This window comes from Anomaloglossus baeobatrachus, chromosome 1 (assembly GCF_048569485.1).
Source record: "Anomaloglossus baeobatrachus isolate aAnoBae1 chromosome 1, aAnoBae1.hap1, whole genome shotgun sequence".
NCBI classification, from domain to species: domain Eukaryota; kingdom Metazoa; phylum Chordata; class Amphibia; order Anura; family Aromobatidae; genus Anomaloglossus; species Anomaloglossus baeobatrachus.
Genome location: NC_134353.1, coordinates 759,379,128 through 759,403,329, shown reverse-complemented (window position 1 = coordinate 759,403,329; position 24,202 = coordinate 759,379,128). Strand labels below are relative to the sequence as shown.

At 44.6% G+C, this 24,202-nt stretch overlaps 1 protein-coding gene across 1 annotated transcript in view; it reads left to right on the top strand.

Moving 5' to 3' along the window:
• The window catches only part of TESC (tescalcin), a 111,191-nt gene extending 97,202 nt beyond the window's left edge, over window positions 1-13,989 (top strand). The window contains exons 7-8 of the mRNA XM_075324038.1: window positions 3,606-3,653; window positions 13,105-13,989. Of these exons, the coding sequence (XP_075180153.1) occupies window positions 3,606-3,653; window positions 13,105-13,182 (126 nt within the window). The 3' untranslated portion in view covers window positions 13,183-13,989. The remainder of the gene's footprint in view (window positions 1-3,605; window positions 3,654-13,104) is intronic.
• The last annotated feature ends 10,213 nt before the right edge of the window (window positions 13,990-24,202 follow it).

Sequence of the window (24,202 nt, the reverse complement as noted above, 5' to 3'; positions counted from 1 at the left end):
GTGCAGAGGTTTACTGCTCAGGGAAGCAGTGAGATTCCCGTTATCTCTGCACATTGTGAGACCGAGGATCCCGCCTCTATTTCCCAGAGGCAGGAGGGTGAGCATGTGCAATGCGTGGTGGGTCTGATTCGCTCACTGACGTCACACGGCTTGATGACAAGGCTGGTGACGTGGTGAATCCTGACTGGCCAGGCTGGGACGTCGTGGACCCTGATTGGGTCAAGTCCGTCATCTCCGCCTCGCGCCCGCCCTCGGGTGGAGCTGCACCTCCTTAAAAGCTCCCCCTGCCATCATGGCGGCGCGCGACCGTCCTTCTATGTTTGGATGTCTGGCAGCGTGCTGCCACGCCACTGCTTAGGCATTACTGTCTCTTGTGGGCTTGGCCCTTGCTGCTCCGGCAGTACCTCGTTTGCAGGCCGTGTTCCTGCCTTGCTGCTCCGGCAGTACCCCCGTCAACAGGCCGTGTTCCTGTCCCAGGTGAGCTCCTCAAGTCTCCATTGGACTCACCTGGTTATTGAAAGCACACGTGCGTGGGCACCTCTGTGCTACCCTCGTGCCATATTCTCGTGACTTCCACTGGCACACGTGCGTGGGCACCTCTGTGCTTCCCCGTGCAACAGGTACACCGAGCCGTGAGATCTGTGCCATACAACCCTCAGGGGTTAGGGCAGATCGGTGTACATAGATCGTCTGTGACATTCCAGACGATCGCTAGCAGCAACCCGCTCACTCTTCACCCACCATAGCGGCGGTCCCTTACACCGCACAGTGGACCTTGACCGGCGGAAGCAGTCCATTTCCCATCTTGGCACGCTTCCCCGGGTCCCCCTCGTAACATTTCCCCTTGAATAAAATCTAACTTTTCAGAGAAATGCAGCATCACAAAAATATAAATAACTCCTAAAAATTGCATATTCTATGGAAATAATGTAAATTAAAACAGTATTTTGTGTTTGCAATTATTCTTGCCATTGCCAGTGAACAATCATAGAGATTCTGTGTGTGCCAGGTACGATTCTCCAGAGCCGAAAGCTAGAAATTATAGTCCACATGAATTTGTATAACAAACGCAATAGAACGGTGCATACTGTTATGTTTAATAGTCGTATAGTAGAAGACAGGATCCACCTGTGCCAGAAACGCGTCAGCGAATGCTCACTTCTGCTTTTTAATGTAGACCAATAAATTGGATTTTTAATACTGTATACCGAATGGTTTGTGCTACACTCCTCACTCCTCCTCTAATTGCCTTCATGTATACTTTTACTTTTATCTAAGTGATGAAATTCAGAAATTTGTCCAAAAAAAGAACTGCGCTTTTGTCACCATTTTCCCAGACCCGTAGCGTTCTCATTTTTCGGGATCTGGGGCTCAGTTATGCGCTCAGAAGAGATGCGCTGTTTTTATCGTCTGTTGTTGAATTCTAATGAAATGTTGTGGCTACCCAAAAAGTTAATTTTGGCATTTGGAATTTTTTTCTCACCACACCGTGTACCAATCAGATTAATTGATCTTATATTTTGATAGATGGGCATTTCTGAAAGTGGTGATACTAAATATGTGTATACTTTTTAAATTGTTTTATTTTCAATGGGGCAAAAGGGAGGTGATTTAAGCTTTCAGTTTTTTTTTAATTTTTTCAAACTTTTTTTTTTTAATTGATTTTACTGGTCCCCCTAGGGGAGTTTATGACTGCAGCATTGCTCGGATCAGGAAAACTGCTGGGTTCCTGTGATTGCCGGCGCTCTGTTGGCTCTCACATGAAGTGTCAGAGGTTATTTGCTGACCCCATGCTACCGTGGCAACACCATGCTGTTCCATAATCGTGTCACGGGGTCGCCAATGGCGGTGGGAAACGGCGCACTCCCTGCTGTGACCCCTTAAATTGCGCTTTCAGTATTTGACAGTGCAATCTAAGGAGTTAACAGGCGCGGGTGGATCTCTGAACAGCTGAGTCGAATAACAATGGTCCTAGTGCTGTCCGTGTGATGGCATGTTTTTCATGGGCAGCTCAAGAAGTGTGGTTGTGTGAACTTAGCCTATAAATGTCATTATGTATCTATAATTGAGTCCAATTTTTTGGTTTTGACCAGTGTTCTATATTTTAATGCAGAGAAGAAAAGACCATGTTCTGTTTATGTCAGCTGTAAATAATTGGTTTTCAAATATACACCACACCAATAAGTCCGGGTTCTCATCACATTTAGGCCACACATCAGTGGCTCCATCTAAAGCCCTGGAAAAACGATTTTGGCATATCCACCAACAGGGTCACTTGGTGCCCTGTTAGATCTAATTTTCGTCAGTGTTCACCTTTTTTAAGCAAGCAAAAAAACGCAATAAACCACGTTTTGGTGCCCTCCTCAAAAAGATGGATCAGACACACTGCAAAGTGACTCCGTCTTCTTCAGTAAAGTCAATGGCCCTGTTGGTGTGTATATAAATGAAACCTGTTTTTCAGGGCTTCATATGGAAGCTCGAATTGAGCTGCTGACATGTGGCTAAAAGGTTTGTGAACCCAGTTTTAGGCTAATCTTTCCTGAAGCTTTTCGGGACACCAAATCCTTGGTACGAGAATGACTAAGGTATAACTCTACATTTGTTCGAAACATTACAACTATCATTGTCTGAAAAGATTGGTTACATATTTAATCTATCCTTGTGCGTGTTGTGGTGGCATACGGCATTGAACATAGCATGTGTGAGCATTGGGGCTCTTGTCTACAAAAAGATAAAAGAGGACAGGAAAACAGAGCTGACAAACCACTATGTAATTGAATTGTCAGGTAGATGGCCAATCCAAGTCTGAACTGTATGCAGTAGTAGTGACACCACGTCTGGATATTTTGTTCAGCTGTGGAGATCTCCCCTAGACACAAATGTTCTTAGAATAGAATGGATCCATAGCTCAGCCATAGAAATGGCAGAAGGTTGCAAGCCTAAATCCTAGCAGAAGACACTTTAAGAACTGAAAAGTCTAGAGGAAGGCAAAGAAATGGAAACATGATTGAACAATTTAAAATAAGTTTAAAATAAGGTTCATAAGGGGAATTTTAATGAGAAACTTAACAAAAGAACAAGAGGCACAATCTGAGAACAGCTCACAGGTAATGTCAGAACATATTCTACCTAACGTGAAGTACATTCTTGGAAAAAAATTTCAGCAAATATGATTAGAAAATCTACAATATTGGAATTTAAACATATATCTATCCAAAAAAGAAAAAATACAGAGGTGTCCTCTATGCCCTAACCAAGCATGTGTCAAGCCAAAAGAAAAGGTAACAAAGTACACCTCTGTATGAGGTGTAAGGTGCTCAGTGTCTAAAAAACATAATTGTACGATACACTGTGGGGAGATGCTGACTTTGTATTTATCTGTATGTGGTCCCTGGGCTGTAATGATGTGAATTGCAACATCCTGAGAGTATTGCTAGCATGTTGCAATAATGTATTATGCTTGTATCTTGAGAAATAAGTCTTTATTCACAGAAAGGCAAGTGTAGATGCTTCTGTGTAAGGGCAGAGTTGACGAGTTGTGAGATCAGTCTTCTATGGTTTTCTATTCAGTGGTTTAAGACATGTTTTTTTTCTCCATTCAACAGGAACCAGACCAGATATATGAAGGAATCACCTTTGAAGATTTTTTGAAGGTAAAATTAATAGAAAATAGAGTCTTTTACCTGATATTAGTGGCAGTAGTGGGAAAAAGACATGAAACCCAGTGGTTATGTTTTGTTGCTGTTTAAAACCTGTCTACACTGATAAGGACCAATAAACAGGCAAGCCTTGGGAAAAAAAACCTAAGGAGTCTATATGAAAATAAAGGACTGGCGATCTTTATGGAGTAAAGGCCTCTTTACACACTGCAACATCGCTAGCGATATCACTGTAACGTCACCGGTTTTGTGACGTAATAGCGACCTTGCAGTGTGTGATACGCATCAGCGACCTGGCCCCCGCTGTGAGGTCGCTGATTGCTACAAATCGTTCAGGACCATTTTTTTGGTCCTTTTTTTCCCGCTGCGCAGCATGCATCGGTGTGTTTGACATCATTACAACGACATCGTTAGCGACTTAGAACCCAGCCCGTAGGCGTGCTATAGCGTTCCCTTTCCTGCCCCCTTACGTCCAATTGGTAGTCGCTGTTGCGTTATGATTGGGCGGCTTTCACTGAAAAGAAGGCAACTTTAGCGCTTCCGTCCTTTGTTTCAAAACTATCTTGTTCCTGAGCGTGCTGGTTTGCGGATCATTAGAGAGTTCTCCAGTCTGCAATGCTATAAAGCCTATACGGTATGCATCATTTGATTGAAGCGGTATTGATGCTGTATAGATACTCCAGTGTGGAGTCGCCGCACAGAGAACTCTACAAAGATCTGCTAAGCAACAGAAGCTCAGGAACAAAGGATATACAAGCACGACTTTTGCCAATCTTTCCAAGCTCGGGGCCGCAAATAAGAACCCACTAGCAATCACCAATCGGAGCTGAGGGGGGCATGTAAAAAGGACACCTAGGTGGCTTCAGCGCCAAACACCATGCCCCTAACATAGGTGTGAGTCGTCAAATAGCTGCTGCGTGACACGTTCCCAATGACCAGCGAGGTCTGCAGGTCCGTATCGCTGCTGCGTCGTTGGCCAGATCTGCCTGTTTGACAGCTCACCAGCGACTATTTAGAGACTTTCCAGCGATCCCGGCCAGTTCGGGATCGCTGGTGGGATCGCTAGAAAGTCTCAGTGAGTAAAGGGGCCGTAATACAGTGAAGTTCTCAGGCCTCATGATATCATTGTTCTGTGAACCTAGTGAGTAAGCAAAGGTGGGGAGATAAGTTGTCGATTCGTATTGAATTGATGATGCCCTACAATTTTTTAATTCACTTTATTTCTCTATCTCGTTTCGTTTTCGAGATAAAAATGCTAACTCCGTTGTTTTCCACCAGGTGGCACTATAGGTGGTTTCATTGTGTAGCGCATGGCTACTTTACTATACCTATCCACCACTTCTATTCCTATAGCTGCTGCCGTTATCAAGTTAATGGCAGTGGACAGGATATGGGTGGACACACTGTATGTATAATCAGGTAGATACTATACTTATAAAATCATCAGTCTACACATTAAGAGCTGTGAAAATCAAACATGTCAATTCTAATTCCCCCTGAGCGGAAGGAAATCTGTATGACAGCCCCCAGTATTTGGCATATGTAGGAATCATTGACTTTTTTGAGGTGCCCATAAACATTCACATACCAGCAAATTTGTCCATTCATTTTTGCACAACTGGCCAACTATGAGTGTCTATTGGGACTTCCCAACTTCCAAGATAGAAGATTATTGGGATAGAAGCGTCACTCATAGTAAATTTCAACACACCTGCTTTTTTATTTTTGGGGAAGAGCCACCACTAGATGTGTCTACCAGGGGTCTGTTCCCTTTTCCAATTAAGAATACATACATTCTCAACCAACGTGAGTAGTCATGTATAGTAGACATCAAGGGGTATTATGGTTGGCTGAAAAAGTATTCGGCCGAGAAGTATTGAAGGTGTGTGGCCAGCTTTACTTTCTCTGGGATAACTCTATTTGCAAAGGTGTAAATATACTGTAGATATAGTTGGTTTTTTGCCGCAGGTTGTAATTGGCTGCAGCATAGGAAATTATGGATTGAAAGTATGAAACATCCACTATTATTGAGAGCTAAGATAATTTTAACAGTAATAATAATGATACTAATAATAATAATTACACCAAGATATTGTGCAGCACTTGACCATTCACATGGGGCATGCACTAACAAAATCACAAATTGCAAAGAAAGAAACTAATCAAATATTAAAACAAGAGGATTAAGGGCGCTGCTCCCAAGAGCTTGCAATCTATGAGTCTTCACTCAAGGACTGTAAAGGTGGCTTTACACACTGCAACATCGCAAACGACATCACTGTAACGTCACCGGTTTTGTGACGTTATAGCGACCTCCCCAGCGACATTGCAGTGTGTGAAACACATCAGCGACCTGGCCCCTGCTGTGAAGTTGTGATCGCTACAAATCGTTCAGGACCATTCTTTGGTCCTTTGTTTCCCGCTGTGCAGCATGATCGCTAGAACGTCTCAGTGTATAAAGGGGACTTTACAGCGACTTCCCTTTCAAAAAGCTGCTTTACAACGTCCCCAATGACTAGCTAGGTCGCTTTGCAGGTCCGGATCGCTGTTGCGTCGTTGGCCAGGTTTGCCTGTTTGACAGCTCACCAGCGACTCACCAGAGACTTTGTAGCGATCCCGGCCAGGTTGGGATCGCTGGTGGGATCGCTAGAAAGTCTCAGTGTGTAAAGGGGCCTTTAGGAATGACACACCATGGAATGTTATCTTATCTTTGTGATACTGCTATCAAGCTCCTGTGATTGCTGTTGCCACTGTCTATTCAGGAACAGTGTGGGTATTAGTATTAAGGGCTGGGCTCCTACCTATACTAATTCAGACATTACACCTCACCAAAGGTTCAGCATAGTATTTACACTGGAATAGATATAATTATTTATTCTATGGGCAAAAGTATTGAGACACAACTCAGTTATTGTGTTCAGGTTTTCTTCATGTAGTTTCATTACCACGTGTATCCCAGTCATACAGTCTGCCTTTACAGTCATTTGTGAAAGAATAGAGTAAATAGTAATAGTGAGTGAAGCTTCATGTCATGGGTTTGCATGGCAGAGCAGCAGCATGCAGCTTTACATCACTAAGCTCAATGCCAAGCGTTGGATGGAGTGGTGTAAAGCGCATCACCATTGGGCTCTGGAGCAGTGGAAATCTATGCTTTGGAGTGGTGAATCATGCCTTTATATCTTACAGTCTGATGGATGAGTTTGGCCATTTCTAGAAAAATGTTACCTGCTTGACCGCATTGGGCCAACTTTAAGGTTTACTTACAGCAAAAATGGGCTGCAGTTGTACATCGCCCAGGCCAAAAACTAGTCCTCTAGCAGGATGCAACTAAGCCCCCACTAAGTGGAAGCATCACAGGTGCAGGAGAAGCAAATCACACACTGTCACGGCCAGGTGTACGGGCAGGCCCAGGAGGTGGATCCACTGGACCGAACTCCTAGATGGTAGGAAAGAGTCCGGCAGCTGGAACACTAGAAACAACAGAACAGTCCTTGCACACGGGAATAGCGGAGAAGTCCCTGGGACCACGGAGTTACGGGTGGTAGTCCGGGTGACGCAGCTCAGGTTCGGAAGCCGAGATGATGTCAGGCGGGGTCCGGAACCTTGGGAGCAAGATGACTGGTCACCGCAGGGATCCGAGATGGTGCGGACTGTCAGGATGGCAGATGGACAGCGTTCGGGGTTGCAGGATACGGCAGACTGGATGGCGAGGCAAGCACGGCTCTACAAAGAGAGATAGGTGAGTACATGCACTGAAACACCAGGAGACCTGACTCCTAGCTTAGGGAACACGAAGATCAGGCCCCGCCCCCTTGGACAATACACCCCTTTATACCCTGTACCTGATTAGCCTCATTACCTGTTAATGGACGCTGGCCCTTTAAGAAAGGGTCAGTGACCGCGCGCGCGCCCTAATGCGCATGCGCGCCGCCCGGGTGCCAGAAGCCAGGGAAGGAGGCTGAGAAGAGGACGCAGGGGAGCCGGCCAGGGCCTGGGAAGCCGTCGGGCGCCGCGATCGGGGACCAGGGGGCCTGGGAAGGACGAGGACCGGAGGCTGGAGAGCGGGGAGCGTGGCAGGTGAGCCGGGGAGCGGGGCTGAGGACCCGGGGAGCGGAGCAGAGGACCCGGGGAGGGGAGCCAAGGACCCGGGGAGCGTGACACACACACACTTCCAAAAAATTGAGAGGGCTATTGCTGGATGATAAAACTGCACACTAATGGCTTGCATAGAACACTGTTCACACATGCAGATACACAGTCACAAACATACAAAAAAAATGAGGTTTTAGTTGGTATTATGGCCAGAATACGGAAGCATACAACCCTCGTCATGAGATCCTCATGCTTGTAGGTCCCTACACTAAATATAAAAATAGCAACAAAAAGAGGAATAAATATCCTCCAAAAATTAAGTATTACTTACAGCAAAGATGGGCTGCAGTTGTACATCGCCCAGGCCAAAATCTAGTACTCTACCAGGATGCAGCCTACCCCCACTAAGTGGAGGCATCACAGCCCGCCTGATCTAATAGTATGGTGGGCATCACCTAATAATAGGCTACGGGCTTGTGACTGTGCATCTGCATATTTGAACAGTGCTCTATTCAAGCCATCAGTGTGCAGTTTTATCATCCAGCAATCGCCCCCCTCCATTTTTTGGAAGTGTGTGTGTGATTTGCTCTTCCTGCACCTGTGATGCTTCCACTTTAGTGGGGGTTTAGCTGTATCTCGCTAGAGTACTAGTTTTTGGCCTGGGCGGTGTACAACTGCAGCCCATCTTTGCTGTAAGTAATGCTTAATTTTTGGAGGATATTTATTCCTCTTTTTGTTGCTATTTTCAACTTTAAGGTTTGATGGATAAGGTATAATGTTATGGGGTTGTTTTTCAGGGGTTGAACATGACAGCTGATACATGCTGGCTGAATCTACTGCTAGCATCTATGAGATACTCACTGTCTGATCTCGGTGATCTCAGTCATGTATGTTTCACTCTGAAGCACTGCAACGTTTCAGAGAAGAACATACCTGAAAAGACACCAGTAACCGATCCACTTGGGAGATTAGTTGGATAGGCGGGTCCCTGGCAGCTTATTCCCACCCGATGCCAGTGACCAGGGCCGGACTGGGACTAAAATTCAGCCCTGGCTTTTGGGGGTACACAGGCCCACTTTTTGCGTGGTGAATGTGTAATATATTTCTGCACTTGTATATGTGAGTACTGTATGGCATTATGTGACACTGTATGGCACTATGTGACACTGTATCACTCTGTCACACTGTATGGCGCTATGTGACACTGTATCACTCTGTCACACTGTATGGCACTATGTGAGCACTGTATGGCATTATGTGAGCACTGTATGGCATTATGTGAGTACTGCATGGCACTATGTGAGTACTGCATGGCACTATGTGAGCACTGTATGGCACTAAGTGAGCACTGTATAGCACTATGTGACACTGTATGGCATTATGTGAGTACTGTATGGCATGTGAATACTGTATGGCATTATGTGAGTATTGTATGGCATTATGTGACACTGTATGGCACTATGTGAGTACTGTATGGCATTATGTGAGTACTGTATGGCACTAAGTGAGCACTGTATGGCATTATGTGAGTACTGTATGGTATTATGTGACACTGTATGGCATTATGTGAGTACTGTATGGCACTAAGTGAGCACTGTATGGCATTATGTGAGTACTGTATGGCATTATGTGAGTACTGTATGGCATTATGTGAGTACTGTATGGTATTATGTGAGTACTGTATGGCACTAAGTGAGCACTGTATGGCATTATGTGAGTACTGTATGGTATTATGTGAGTACTGTATGGCATTATGTGAGTACTGTATGGCATTATGTGAGTACTGTATGGTATTATGTGACACTGTATGGCACTATGAGTACTGTATGGCATTATGTGAGTACTGTATGGCACTATGTGAGTACTATATGGCACTATGTGACACATTTTTGCAGTGTGTAGCAGACCTTGATGTATTTTCTGCTCTTTGCTTCCCTGATTTGTGGATTGTTCTGCCACATACCTGTGTCCTAATCACTCTACAAGTGCTGCAGTCACTACAGGGGATTGTACCTGTGCGGTCAGGTCCAGGACTAATATCACTAATATCACAGTAATTAGTCCTCGATTAATGACTCCGCACCCCTCTCCACACACACACAATACAATGCACCTGCATTACCCCTCCGCGCGCACACACACAAACACACACACACACTATACAATGCACCCCCATTACCGTCTCTCTCACACACACTCACACACACACACACACACACACACACAATACAATGCATCCCCATTACCACTCACGTCACACACACACATACAATGCAGCCCCATTACCCTCACACACACACACACACACACACACACACACACACACACAATACAATGCACCCCCATTATCACTCCCCACATACAATACAATGCACCCCCTTTACCCTCACTCACACATACATACAATACAATGCACGCTCCATTACCCCTCCCCCACACACACAAAACAATACACCCCCCATCACCCTCTACACACATACACACACAATACAATGCACCCCTCCATTACCCCCTCCCCACACACACAATACAATGCACCCCCCATTATCCCTCCCCCACACACAATACAATGCAACCTCCATTACCCCCTTCCCCAGACATAATACAATGCACCCCCCATCACCCCCTACACACACACATTACACTACCCCATCACTACACACTCCTGCCTTCCCCCCTCAAATACAGTAGCCCCCCTCTGCCTGTCACAAAGCTGTGTTCCCTCACAAATGTTCCCCCGTTATGTGTCCTCAGCCCCTCCCCACTCATCCCCATTAATTAAACCTGCCATTTTTGGCTCCTGCATGGAGCGCTTACCGCTTCCTGATGCATCCAGTGTGGCGCCCGCAGCATTGTGATGACGTCAGCAAGGTGCTGATCTCATCACGATGCTTCACGTCCTGTCCTGACACGCTGTTCAAATGAATTTACGTCTGTGTGCTGTGTGCATGCCAGGCACACAGCAGGGCCGCACAACACAGCGCTGCCTCCTGCTCCTGCTGCAGCTAGTGTGCCTGGCATGCACACACTGCTTAGGAGCGCGGCGGTGATTGCAGATACAGCGGCCCACTACATGCACTAAATTGCATATACAGAGGAAGACCTGTCACGCTAGGGCTGCAGGTGAGAAGCTGCCAGCGACCCGCCTGTCTGACTAGTTTCCCATGCAGCTTGGTCCCTGATGCCATTATCATTTTTTTTCTTTGAAACACAGTGATTCAGAGCCAAAAATACCTGGCTGAGATCATACAGCCAGTGTCTGATACATGCTGCACGTGGATCTGGCAGCATTTTCAGCTGTCAGGTTCAACTTAAACAACTCTGCAACAACCACACAATATTGCAACACAAAATGCTAATCTAGAGGATGTCACACGGGGTCTGGCTCAAAGCTCACTGAGAGTCAGGACTTCTTCTGACACTGTTTACACATCAGAGTCAGACACTCCACACGATACTGCTTCTCAGTTGCACAGACATGCTCGAGTGTTGACTAGCTGTGCTCTTATTAGTAATCAGGCTTGCAGGATTAATTTCTGCCAGCCTGTGGATTACTGCTTGAGTCACATAATGCAGGACACCTATCACACTCGCCTCCGTTCTTTTTAAGATGGTGGAGCCTGGTCTCCCATGCCGATGATAGCTTCATGCGATCCCAGTCCTTGTGCTTTGATATCCAGTTACTGGTGAACGTCTGTATGCTGTTTGGTGTCTTGTCTGATTATTTCCTCCCTTCCTTTAGTTTCCTCCTCATCACATATTGTCTATACCTCTGTGGGTGATTGCTGTGAGTTTGAGATTTGATTTTCCCCTGTCATTTATTTATGTGGGATTGATCACTCCTGTCCCGCCCCTCTCTTGGGTGGAGGGAAGGGGACCACTTGACCAGGTTTGTTCTGGAGCTAGGGTAAGGAAGACGCCCCAACAAATATCGTCACTTTCAGACGTATCTTTGGAATCAAGCTCAGCTAGGGTTTCCCCAGCCTGAGAGCCAGCTTAGGCTCCCCTTTGTTCTTAGTGATCCTGTCACACCCAGTGGCAGAGAAGTAATCGTCTTAAAGAAGAGGACCTTGATAAAAAAAAAAAATATAATACATCACACAAATTTGATCTAGATCAGAGACGTTGTTCCCAAAGATTACAATTTGACCGTGATCCTAAATTCACAAGTGCAGTACCTTTTTCATGGTAAGTAAGCCATTTGTATCCCAAAAATAGCTGAGAGCTGCTATGGTTATTTTAAAATGACCTTATGACTAAGGACTTTTTTGTTTTTATTCAAGTCCGAAACGAGTAAAGCTCCCCCGTTATAGATACAATCTTGGGTCTCCACTACATGTTAGTTTTTAACGTTTAAAATAAAGGCTACGATGTTTTTACTATAAGGAGTTTTTTTGTGCCGGATCCTTCCTTCAACTTCTTACCTATGGTTATTTTAACTCTTAGCTGCTTCTTCAGTCAAGTAGTCACCCCAGGAGTATACAGTACATATAGTGTGTGCAGTCTTGCAACTGCAAATGGGCACAGTAGACAATGAAGGCCGCTACTTCTTTGAACACAATTTTTTTACAGCGCATTACTTTGCATATAACAGGCTGAAGTAATTAATTAATTTCTTAGATTATAATTACTGCGTGAGTGTTAAGCTGGCCATACAAATACAATAGCTGTTGGCCATCCTTCTCTCCCAGCCTCTCCATACACATGAACATTAGGCTCAGTGGAGAAAACTGGCTCTGATGGCTCAGGCACCAAGTTATTTCCCAACGAACATACTGCCTGATTCTTCTCTTCCCCGATATCATCTGTTGGGGAAGAGTTGGGTGGCCTTCATACACATTAGATTGTCGGCTGATCTTGATAATATTGGCGAGTTTGGAGGAAGTTAACATAATATATATTGGGGTCTTTAGAGAGACATTAGTGTGGATGCTGTAATAGGCAATGGGTCTTTTGCGATCAGTGGCCACCACCAGGGTTCCTTCCTCTTAAGGCGCCCATTCACATTTGATTAAGTTTGGTCAAACCATCCAATAATAATAATTTGCATATCATTAATATATCTATCAATCCTTTCGATCGATTTCTGTGCTTTTCTTTCTTGATGTTGCAATTTCATTGTTGAGTAGTGTATATTTTGGGAGGAAGAACATGAATGACACAATGCAGATGTTTAAGAAGATCCAGAATTGCTATATTATAGGGAAAACAAGTATTTCTTCTTTATAGTGTCTCCTTGTACCATTGAATTTTCTGTGGATAACTGTAAGACCTCTCTAATATGCAGCACTTGGTCCTTGTATGTATTGACATTAATAACTAGATTTACATTTCTCCTTTCCTCGTCTTCTAGATCTGGGAAGGAATTGATATTGAAACCAAAATGCACGTCAGATTCCTGAACATGGACACTATACCTTCCTGCCATTGAATCGCCTGCCGCTGATGTACAGTAGCCACGTTGTGATGGAAGGGAGTAAATCATGATGGAAAAGTTTATTTAATGGTGATAATGGGGTCTTAGACTTTAATGTAATAGATACTGTATATCGTAGAAGAAATTCAGAAATTTATATTGAAGACTTATCTGTAAAGTTCAGGAGCATTTCCCCTTGATATACTGTACTTGTAACTAGTTCATGAGTTATGAGTTTTTGTGTGAAGTAATTTTAATTGGTCGTGTGAAGATAAAACCTCCATCCTTATGCCTTATTATGTCACATGGACCCCATAAATTATGTGTGGGTGGGTCCGTAATTCAGGTCCTTCTCTATGAGCCATAACAGACTAAGAACACCCAAATAACCAAATCCAGGCATTTTTCCCACATATACCTATAGCTACAAAAATACATAGACGTTAAAATACTCCACACAATATCTGAACTCTTGCACTTCATTTATTTTCGTTTTGTCAGGCTAAATGTAGATTAGCCAGGTATCGGGGAGCGGTTTGGTATGACGGTAGGGGTTCTTTCTTGAAGTTTGATGATGTTTTTCTATGCAAGTCTTTGCTTAAAATGATTCTAAGGAATATTGTATGTTAAGCATTCACTAAAGCTATATTAGCTGAAAGTCTATTAATTGATATCATAATAATATAGAAGTAGTGGTCTGATGTATGCAGTAAATGTAAAAGAATGGAATGTAAAAGATCTACATGAAACCACAGAACCAGAATCAGAATCAGAATCAGCCCAAAATTCTCAAATGCACAATCGCTAATAAATTCTTTGGTGTAACCAATAATGTGTCCAGAATTATTTAGTATCTATAGACTTCACAGCAAAAAAAAACACCACCGAGTACATGTGACCCCGTCATATACATTTGCACATGACTGCCATTGACTTTATTGAAAGTGTCAGGTACATATTTTAACGCTACAAGATAAAAAAATATACAAAGTTAGGGTACCGTCACACTTTAGCGACGCAGCAGCGATCCCACCAGCGATCTGACCTGGTCAGGATCGCTGCTGCATCGCTACATGGTCGCTGGTGAGCTGTCAAACAGGCAGATCTCACCAGCGACCAGTGACCAGCCCCCTTGCACGGAGCCGGCGCCTGGAAGCTGCGGACACTGGTAACTAAGGTAAACATCGGGTATGGTTACCCGATGTTTACCTTAGTTACCAGCGCACACCGCTTAGCTTAGCGTGTGCAGGGAGCAAGAGCCGGCACTGGCAGCGTGAGAGCTGCGGAGGCTGGTAACGAAGGTAAATATCGGGTAACCACCTTGGTTACCCGATGTTTACCTTGGTTACAGCTTACCGCAGGCTGTCAGATGCCGGCTCCTGCTCCCTGCACATTCAGGATTGTTGCTCTCTCGCTGTCACACACAGCGATGTGTGCTTATCAGCGGGAGAGCAACAATAAAAAAACGAACCAGGGCTGTGTGTAACGAGCAGCGATCTCACAGCAGGGGCCAGATCGCTGCTCAGTGTCACACACAGCGAGATCGCTAATGAGGTCACAAAAACCGTGACTCAGCAGCGATCTCAGTAGCGATCTCGCTGTGTGTGAAGTACCCCTTAAAGAGGTTGTTCGAGACAATTTTATTTTTTAAGCTTAAGAACTAACAGGCAATTAGTTTCTAACTACCTTCCTGTTCTACTATTCAGCAGCTCTAATTGAAAGCCAGCTCCCTGCAGTTAGGCAGTGGGGAGCCACTGTTATCAGTATGATGTCGGCAGTCAAGCCCAGTCAACAGAGCAGAGCGGAAGAGAAGCTGCTGCTCTGTTGATGTGATGTTAGTGGAAGTCAACAATTGCAGTTTCAAGTCCTCTAAGGGACTATTAAGAACAGTAAAATAATTCCCCCCAAAAATGTCAGAATTGTGTTTTTTTTTTAAATTTTTTTATAACTTCTCCCAATTTGTAATATTTTCCCCGTTTTCCAGTACACTACATGGTAAAATTAATGGTGTCATTCAAAAGTACAATTCGTCCAGCAAAAAACAAGAGCTCAACTGTCTATGTGGACAGAAAAATAAAACAGTTATGGCTCTGGGAAAAAGGGGGCGGAAACATGAAAACTCAAAAATGGAAATTGCCCCCTTTCAGGAAGTGGTTAAAGGGGTTGTCGTCTAATCGGACTACCTCTTCTCAATCCCTATGTTTGCCCCTTTTAAAATAATAACACTTATACTCACCTCCAGTACTGACACCATTCCAGCGGTATCGGCACTGTCTTCCTGCCGCCAATCAGTGCCCATTTCACTCGCCCCACTTTCGGACAAATCACTTACATTTGGAGTAAGTAAGGGCTGCTGTTCTCACTTTTTCCGGATACATCCAAAGATGGGGAGAGTGAAGGGGGGAGCTGATAGGCCATGGGGAGACAGTGCTGATACTGCTGCAACGGCAACGGCACCGGATGTGAATAGAAATGTTGCTGCTTTAAAAGGGGTTACAATACAGATTGATAAGAGGTTGTCCGAGTAGTGGACGCCTTTTAGGCTATGTGCACAAGTTGTGTTTTTTTCAGCGCGGAAAAAACGCACCCTCTGGCAGAGGGGAGAATTGTAAACAATGCGTTTTGGGAAACAACGCATAAAAAACGCATGCGTTTTTCGTGCGTTTTTCATGCGTTTTCCATGCATTTTCTTCAGGTGCGTTTTTGACCACATGATCCAGTGACAGTGCCACAGTACATCCGGTACACAGTGCCAGCCTTCCTGCAGAGATGTGAGTGTTGTGCACGGGAGAATGCAGCTGCCCATGACCACGATTTGGGTTCAGGCTGCTGTGGAGCTCTATGCTACCTGCAGAGAACACTCTTGTCTCCGCAGCATAAATTGACATGCTGAGGCTCGAGAAGCTGCGCCACAGGTCAGTTTATGATGCGGAGAAGAGAAGCACAGTGGGCACGGGATTTCTAAAAATCCTTCCACTGTGCTTCTACTGCACAACCCAGCGTTATGGACGCAGGGAAAACACTCTGCGCCCATAACGCTGCAAACCCTGATTGTGGGCACACAGCCTAAAATGTGTCAATGGATGTCAAACATATATATAACGTCCTACCCCCCTGCATATTCTAAGCTGGCGCCCTTTAGTGCCATTCATGTGGCACTAAAGGGTGCCTAGCCTTGTATTTAGCCCCAAAAAATAATAATTAAAATAAATGACGTGGGGTCCCCCCTATTTTTGATAGCCAGTCAGGGTAAAGCAGACAGCTGTAGCCTGCAAACCACAGCTGACAGCTTCATCTTGTCTGGTGATCAATTTGGAGGGCTCCCCAAGCTGTTTTTTTATTTATAAATAATTAAAAAAAAAAAAAAACGTGGGGTCCCCCCCAAATTAGATCACCAGCCAAGGTGAAGCTGACAGCTGGGGTCTGGTATTCTCAGGATGGGAAGAGCCATGGTTATTGGACTCTTCCCAGCCTAAAAATAGCAGGCCACAGCCGCCCCAGAAGTGGCGCATCCATTAGATGCGCCAATCCTGGCGCTTCGCCCAAACTCATCCCGCTCCCTGGTGCGGTGGCAAACGGGGTAATAAATGGGGTTGATACCAGATGTGTAATGTCACCTGGCATCAAGCCCAGCAATTAGTGATGTCACGGCGTCTATTTGATACCAGACATAACTAATTGACAGTAATAGCAAAAAAAATTGACAACCAAAAAAAAATTTATTTGAAAAAACACTCCCCAAACACATATCCTTTTTCACCAATTTATTGAAAAGAAAAAAAATTGGGTCCGCAGTATCCATTTTTGACGTTCCACGTCGCCTCTGGACCTTCTAGAATATGGGGGGCACGCTCAGGGAATGTGTCCCCCATTTTCTAGTAGTGCAGACCCTCCATTTGAGGAGAGTGGGTGCAAAGAATCTGCACCCACTCTCCCCGGGTCACAGCTGCACAGTGCCAAGCAGCAGCCAGCGCAGCTCACACTGAACACAGGAAGCTGTCAGCTGCTCGGCACATGTAACCGGCGTGCACTGTGAAGGAGGAGAGGGCCGCGGGGGATCAGCGCTGTGACAGGTACGGGGGTTACCGGAGGACACCGGGGGGAATAGGGGGTGACCTGGCAGGGCATGGGGAGCAGTTTTCTGTCGCATGTCTTATTGCACATGCGACAGAAACAGAGGAGTAGGGCGGCCAGTGCGCTGCTGTGCGCGTGGCCGTCTTGGATTTTCGGGAGGGGGGTCGGGGCGGGCACTTTGGCGACACCGGGGGCTTTCCTGAACTTTGCCAGGAAGTGAGGTCAAAAGGAAACCTCTTGACCTCACTTCCAGGTAAATGCCTGTGTTCTGGCATGCCGACAAAGCCCGCGGACCGCAACAAAAATGCAGCGAACTGCGGTGTAGCTGCGTTCTGACCCGCATCATTGATTTCAATGGGGGAGAGAACGCAGCCAGAACGCACAAAAGAAGTGACATGCTGCTTTTCTTTCCGCACCGATTTTTGGCATCCAAAATGCTGCGTTTAGAAACGCAGCGTGTGCACTGATTTTTCGGCTTTCTCATACACTTTGCTGGGAAAGCTGAACGCATGCAATTTGCCACTGAAACGCTGCGGTTCTAAACGCAGCGTTTCCGCGGTAAAAAACGCAATGTGTGCACACAGCCTAATTCTTAGACTTTCAACTTTCAAATGCTCCAGATACATTCTAGTGGTTCATGCTGTTTGATAGATTAGACAGTCTAAACAGGCCCCAGATTTGAGTTGATATCACCTTTTAGTTGACTTACTTGGTCTTTAATTTTGGTTTCTTTTTTTATTTTTTTTTATTATAAGATCAGTGTTGCACTTTACACAAAGGCTCCTTTTCCAGCACAGGTTTTTTAGCTCAAATTCACTAAAAAAATAAATATGGTGTAAGTCACCAAAGACAATTTTTTGATGCTTTTAGCTTGATAACGCTACTCATGGGGATTTATGTTGCAAAATATCATGTTATATGCCGCAATGTATTAAGCATAACTAAGGTGGTCAGTGCTTATCAGACAAACATCTGTATATTGGTGTATGAACACACTGTCACAGTGAACACACACCTCCCAACCGCCCCGCATCCAACAGGACTATCACGATTTGAGGGGATTACAGAATCTTATGTACTTATGGAAAGAACTTGGAAAGAGAAGAAACTAGAATAGGACATGGTAATTGGAAAATATTCCAGACGTCACAATATGATTCCTGTGGCAAGTTGCGGCATCCAACAGGACTATCACGATTTGAGGGTGTGGCTAAGATTTGCGCCACACATAATTTATCCCTCTCTTCTGTAAAGGTTGGGAGGTAATGGTGGACATACTACGCTATCTGCCAGCGGCATGTTAGAGCAGTAGGAGCTGAACAAATTCACATTAAGGTTTGTGGGAAAAGATTGAGGATATCTTTATTTTATAACCTGAAATCCCTGATGAGCGTCGCAGAATGAGTATCAGCAACAGCGGCCTGGATAGAAGCCGACTGCAGAGGGCAAGTAAGTTTTTGCTGTCACCGCTCACTAGTCATTACTAAACTTCAGTGAAGATTACAGAATGCAGTGATATAAAGGTACCTGGTATATAATGAGTGCAGAATCTTCTATTCTGTGTTTGATATTTGATGAAAAATATTCAGCTTCAGATCAAAACACAAAACATAAGACTAATCACGTTACCCAAGTGATCCGGCATGGAATAATTGGATGGCTTCCTATCTTTCTGCAGACAGTCTGAATGTCATCTGTCCCTACGTGCCTTTGCTTTTACTTGTCAGCACTTGGCAACATTGTGGCATCTTATGTACTTATGGAAAGAACTTGGAAAGAGAAGAAACTAGAATAGGACATGGTAATTGGAAAATATTCCAGACGTCACAATATGATTCCTGTGGCAAGTTGTTTCTTTGCTCGCAAATATTTCCATTATAATGTCAATCAGTAACAAGAAACTGAAGAAAAATGTGATCCAAATGTGACACTATTCAGACTTGCAGCCAAATACCATGAAATTAATCAGTGCAATTCGTCCGGTACACAGGGCATCTGAAAAGAACTTTCCCCATACATTACTGTTCCTTGTAAATAAAGGAAGCGGCCGGTTGTATATCCACAATTTGGAATTTGTAACATTTTACTATTCTCAGTGGGACACACTTTGGGGGGACTTTATCATGGTTAAATTTGTAAGGACAGTATTTTTTCTGGAGTTACTAGAGTGAAAGCGTCGCACATTGTTTGATATACCGTATGTGGGGCATCGTTTGGTATCACCCTACTGTTGAGAGCCGTTCAACCAATTTTTACTCCAGCCCTTTCATGAAGTGGGAATTGCAACTCATCTGAATTTTACAATGTGATATGAGAGAGGGAGGAGAACAAACGAGTATCTGTGCAAATAATAGAAATTTTTATTGGTGAAAAAACACACACATTACAAGGCAAATCAGGGGGGCACAGATACAGTTATATCATAACAATAAAGTGCAAGTGCAACCCCTCAGGGTTTCCTCCTTGAGAAAGCAACAATACCTCCGCGAAACGCACGTTGGTGGTGATCCTTCCTCCTTTGGGTATGTGCATTATGTGTTAATTATCCTTCAGCCTTACTAGCCTGTACTATCTAGCAGTTTTCATCTGTGGGTATGACTTTTTCTTCCATTTTTTTATGTCATTGGGACCCTGTTTTTGGTTTAATGCACTTGCACTTTATTGTTATGATATAACTGTAACTCAGGTACCCCTTGCCATCATGATACACACTTTAGGTCAATCTTTGTAATTGCACTGTGTTTCACCCCATTGTTGGTGCTCCTCGTGTTATACTATTCTTACCCTATACACTCTGGCTGTGGTTGGACCCCCTCGGCATCTGTGCCCCCCTGCTTTGCCTTGAAATGTATTTTACATATTACAGGGACACTGCCTCCAAGTGAGTGAGAGAGATCTTTATGTACACTCAGCTCGGTTGTTGTCCCCCTTTGATATACTTATTTATTATCATTGGGAGCAGGGGGCTGAGGGTGTGTGACCACCCCAGGGTGCCTTCTGCGGTATTTAACATATTATTGTGTACTTTGTCTACCTCTCCCACGGCTATTTGGAATTGAGATGATGGTGTTTCAGTGTCCCATTTACTTCACAATATTTTAACATATTGGACACCTTACACCTCTCCCACAGCTACTTGTGGCCGATACTGCCCTTTTATGCCCAGGTGCCACTCTATTGACCATAGTGTGTATCTTCCACCTCTCCCACGGCTACTTAGGATTATGAATATGGAGTTCTACTGCCTTATTATGTCAACCATGTTATTCTTAAACTTACTAGTGCATAATCTCCACCTCTCCCACGGCTATTGGCTACTGATGCAAATTAATTTTAAACACTCTATGCCCCCCTTGATCTATTGGTAGTTGTTTTTAACTTGTGATATCTTACTGTAATATGTGTGTTTTTTCACCAATAAAAATTTCTATTATTTGCACAGATACTCATTTATTCATCTCCCTCTTGCAATGATTATGAGTAGTGCATACATGCTACCAGTATACATATGCTGGCCGCATGTCCACTCTATGGCTCATTCATTGAGAATATTCCTCATATAATGTAATATGAGAGCAGCATAATATAGGGGCAGAGACACAGATTCCAGAGACGAGTCACTTATTGAACTGTGTGTTGCTGTTTCATTAAATTCAGTGGAACTACTCCTCTGTCATAGCAGCGCGGTCTACCAGAATGTCTATCTCCTACGTCTAATCTATGTGCAGAAGATCTTCTATCTGCAGACGTGACTGCAGCAGATGAATAATCTATGGGTGTTTATTGGAGTTGTGATGTACACAGCCCCATCAGGTGAGCAAACCCCTCACCCCCTGATTTCACTTTTAAAATACAAGACTACCCTATGTGCACTTGTCTCTTGTCTTGTCAGACACAGATTCCAGAGACGAGTCATTTATTGGTCTGTGTGTTTCTGTTTCAGTAAATTCAGTGTTTTATCAGCAGGAGATTATCATTGCCGGTCTAGGTGTTTTGTGTAGAGATGAGTGGACCCATTGAAGTTCGGTTTGGCAGCTTCAGCCGGACTTTAGATAGAGTATAGATTCAATTCAGGACCTGAACCACAGTGGATCTCACTAATTGGGCAGTTCGGCTCTCCGCCCATATACTGCCAACCATAAACAGAGCACTGCTGAGGAGGGAGGGCAGGATTTTTTCTTTTTTTGTCCGCACTACATCCGATAACGCTGTTTTTACCCCCAGTGTGAGCCATTTAAACACTACAAGCGGCTCACACTAGGCTGAGCACTGAGTGTACCCGAGCACCGAGTGTACCCAAGCACAGCGATGCTCGCTGGAGTGGTTTGCATACTTAAAGTACCCGAACTCCAAACTGGAACACTGATTCTTTTGTAAAGTCTTTCTTCCGTATGAACACTGAACTTTACTGTTTGCGTTCGCGAATCTCTAGTTTTGTTCAATATAGTCATCCTTTTCTAACTAACCCTGCCCTCACCATAGATTAGCAGCTTTCTGTCTATGGACAGTCTATGCATAAAGCTGCCAATCCGGGGTGCGGGTGGACATATACAGAGCTAGGCATTCAAAGAACTGCTATTTTTGCAGCAGATAAAACTGATCGTATCAAGATGACAACATGCAGCCGAGTGATACATCGATGGAAGGGTCTCAGTCCTACATCACGCTGCTTTTCGATTACATAGCAAAATCCTGCTGACAGATTCGCTTTAAGTAAAAACTATTTTCAAAATATCTATGGTTTATGCTGAAATGTGACCGCTGGAATATTCAGACCCAAAGCCAAATGCTGCAGTTATGAGACATTCTGCGCTCATTTTTTTCTTCTGATTTCTGTCAGTGGCAGTATTATCGGGAAGACAAAGAACCTTGTGTATACAGTCTGGTATAGTGAAAAGTCTAAGAATTTTCCATAGCAGTTATTCAGATTAACACTATCATTTTCAAACTTGCTCTAATTAAAGGACACTTGCGATCTGATTGATGGTTATTGATAACATTAATATTCCATGTTAGAACTGTCTTTACACATAAACACGATATTAAACATGCAGAATGTTGTTTTGCAATGTCTATAGAACGTCTCTCTAAGCTTCATATACTGTTCGAAAAGATAGCAGAGCTAACAGGGTTGAATAAAAATACCAAAAGAGGTCACGTTTCGCAAAAAACTTTGAGAAACAGTTTGAAATTAATCAGGACATCTGTGTAATGACAGATTTTGACAAATAAAAATGGAAATTATGCTGAATCTTTTCCCACAAAACTATATCTACTCAGCCTCCCCTTCTCTATAACATTATACCTACAGATTGCAACGCATTTTCATAGTGATGCGTTCACTTTAAAGACCCATAGGTCACACGGCAGCGAACATTATCGTTACGGCAGCGTCACACGCACATACCTTGTCAGCAACGTCGCTGTGACCGCCGAACAATCCCTCCCTCAAGGGGGAGGTGCGTTCGGCGTCATAGCGACGTCACTGCGGCGTCACTAAGCGGCCGGCCAATAGAAGCTAAAGGGGCGGAGATGAGCGGGACGTAACATCACACCCACCTCCTCCCTTCCGCATTGCCGGTGGACGCAGGTAAAATGTTCGTCACTTCTGCGGTGTCACACATAGCAATGTGTGATGCCGCAGGACCGATGAACAACATTGCTACGTACGAGACGATTTTTGGACGACCTCTCCAAAACCAACGATTTTTGTCTCTTTTGCGATAGTTTAAAGTCGCTCGTACGTGTTACACGCTGCAATGTCGCTAACGATGCCGGATGTGAGTCACAAACACCGTGACCCCCACGATAAATCGTTAGCGATATCGCACCATGTAAAGTGCCCTTATGTGTGCAAGCATCTCCTGTACGTGTGAAAATGAACGTCACACGTACCTGAGACACGGATGTGTGATGGAGGCCTAAGAGGTACTTTACACGCTGCAACATCGCTGCCGATATATCGTCGGGGTCACGTCATTAGTGACGCACATCCGGCGCCGGTAGCGACATTGCAGCGTGTAGCACAAATGAGCGACAATCAACCAGCGCAAAAACGTGCAAAATCGTTGCTCGTTGACAGGTCGTTCATTTCCATAATATCGGTGCTGCGGCAGGTACGATGTTGTTTGTCGTTCATGCGGCAGAACACATCGCTGTGTGTGACGCCGCTGGAACGACAAACATCTCTTTACCTCCGTCCACCGGAAAAGGAGGAAGGAAGGAAGTGGGCGGCATGTTCCGTCCGGTCATCTCCTCCGCTCCTTTTCTATTGGGCGGCGGTTCAGTGATGCTGCTGTGACGTCGCAGTGACGCTGAACGAACCATCCCCTTAGAAAGGAGGCGGTTCGCCGGTCACAGCGACGTCGCTGCACAGGTATGTGTGTGTGATGCTGCCGTAGAGATAATGTTCGCTACGGCAGCGATCATCACATATCGCGCCACCGACGGGGGCGAGTGCCATCGCACGAGACATCGCTAGCCGATGCTATCGATGTCGCAGTGTGTAAATCCCGCCTTAGAGGGAATGGGGCGTAGTAATGAGCAAGGGATTTACTCCGGACACAGTGACGCTCCACATGGAAGACATGGTCCAGTCCATCCTCTTACATATAGGACAAGTTGTGAATTTGAGATACAATACACATGACAGGTCAGTTTATGTATGAAATAAAATAAGCACAGTGGACATAAGATTTCAATAAATCCCATCCACTTTGCTAGAACTGGAAAATTCATGGTGCGTACTTAACCTTCGATAGCTCTGTATTTGTGGGTGCTGATTTTTCTCTACTGGTTTGCAGAGTAGAAAGAAGAACAGGTTTAAATACCGCGCCAAAACCACAGGTCCACACGAGGATATTAAAGGATCCCTTTATTCACATGAGTCTACGCGTTTCAGGGACATTATCGTCCCCTTCATCAGGACAAATACAGGGATTCCCTGTATTTGTCCTGATGA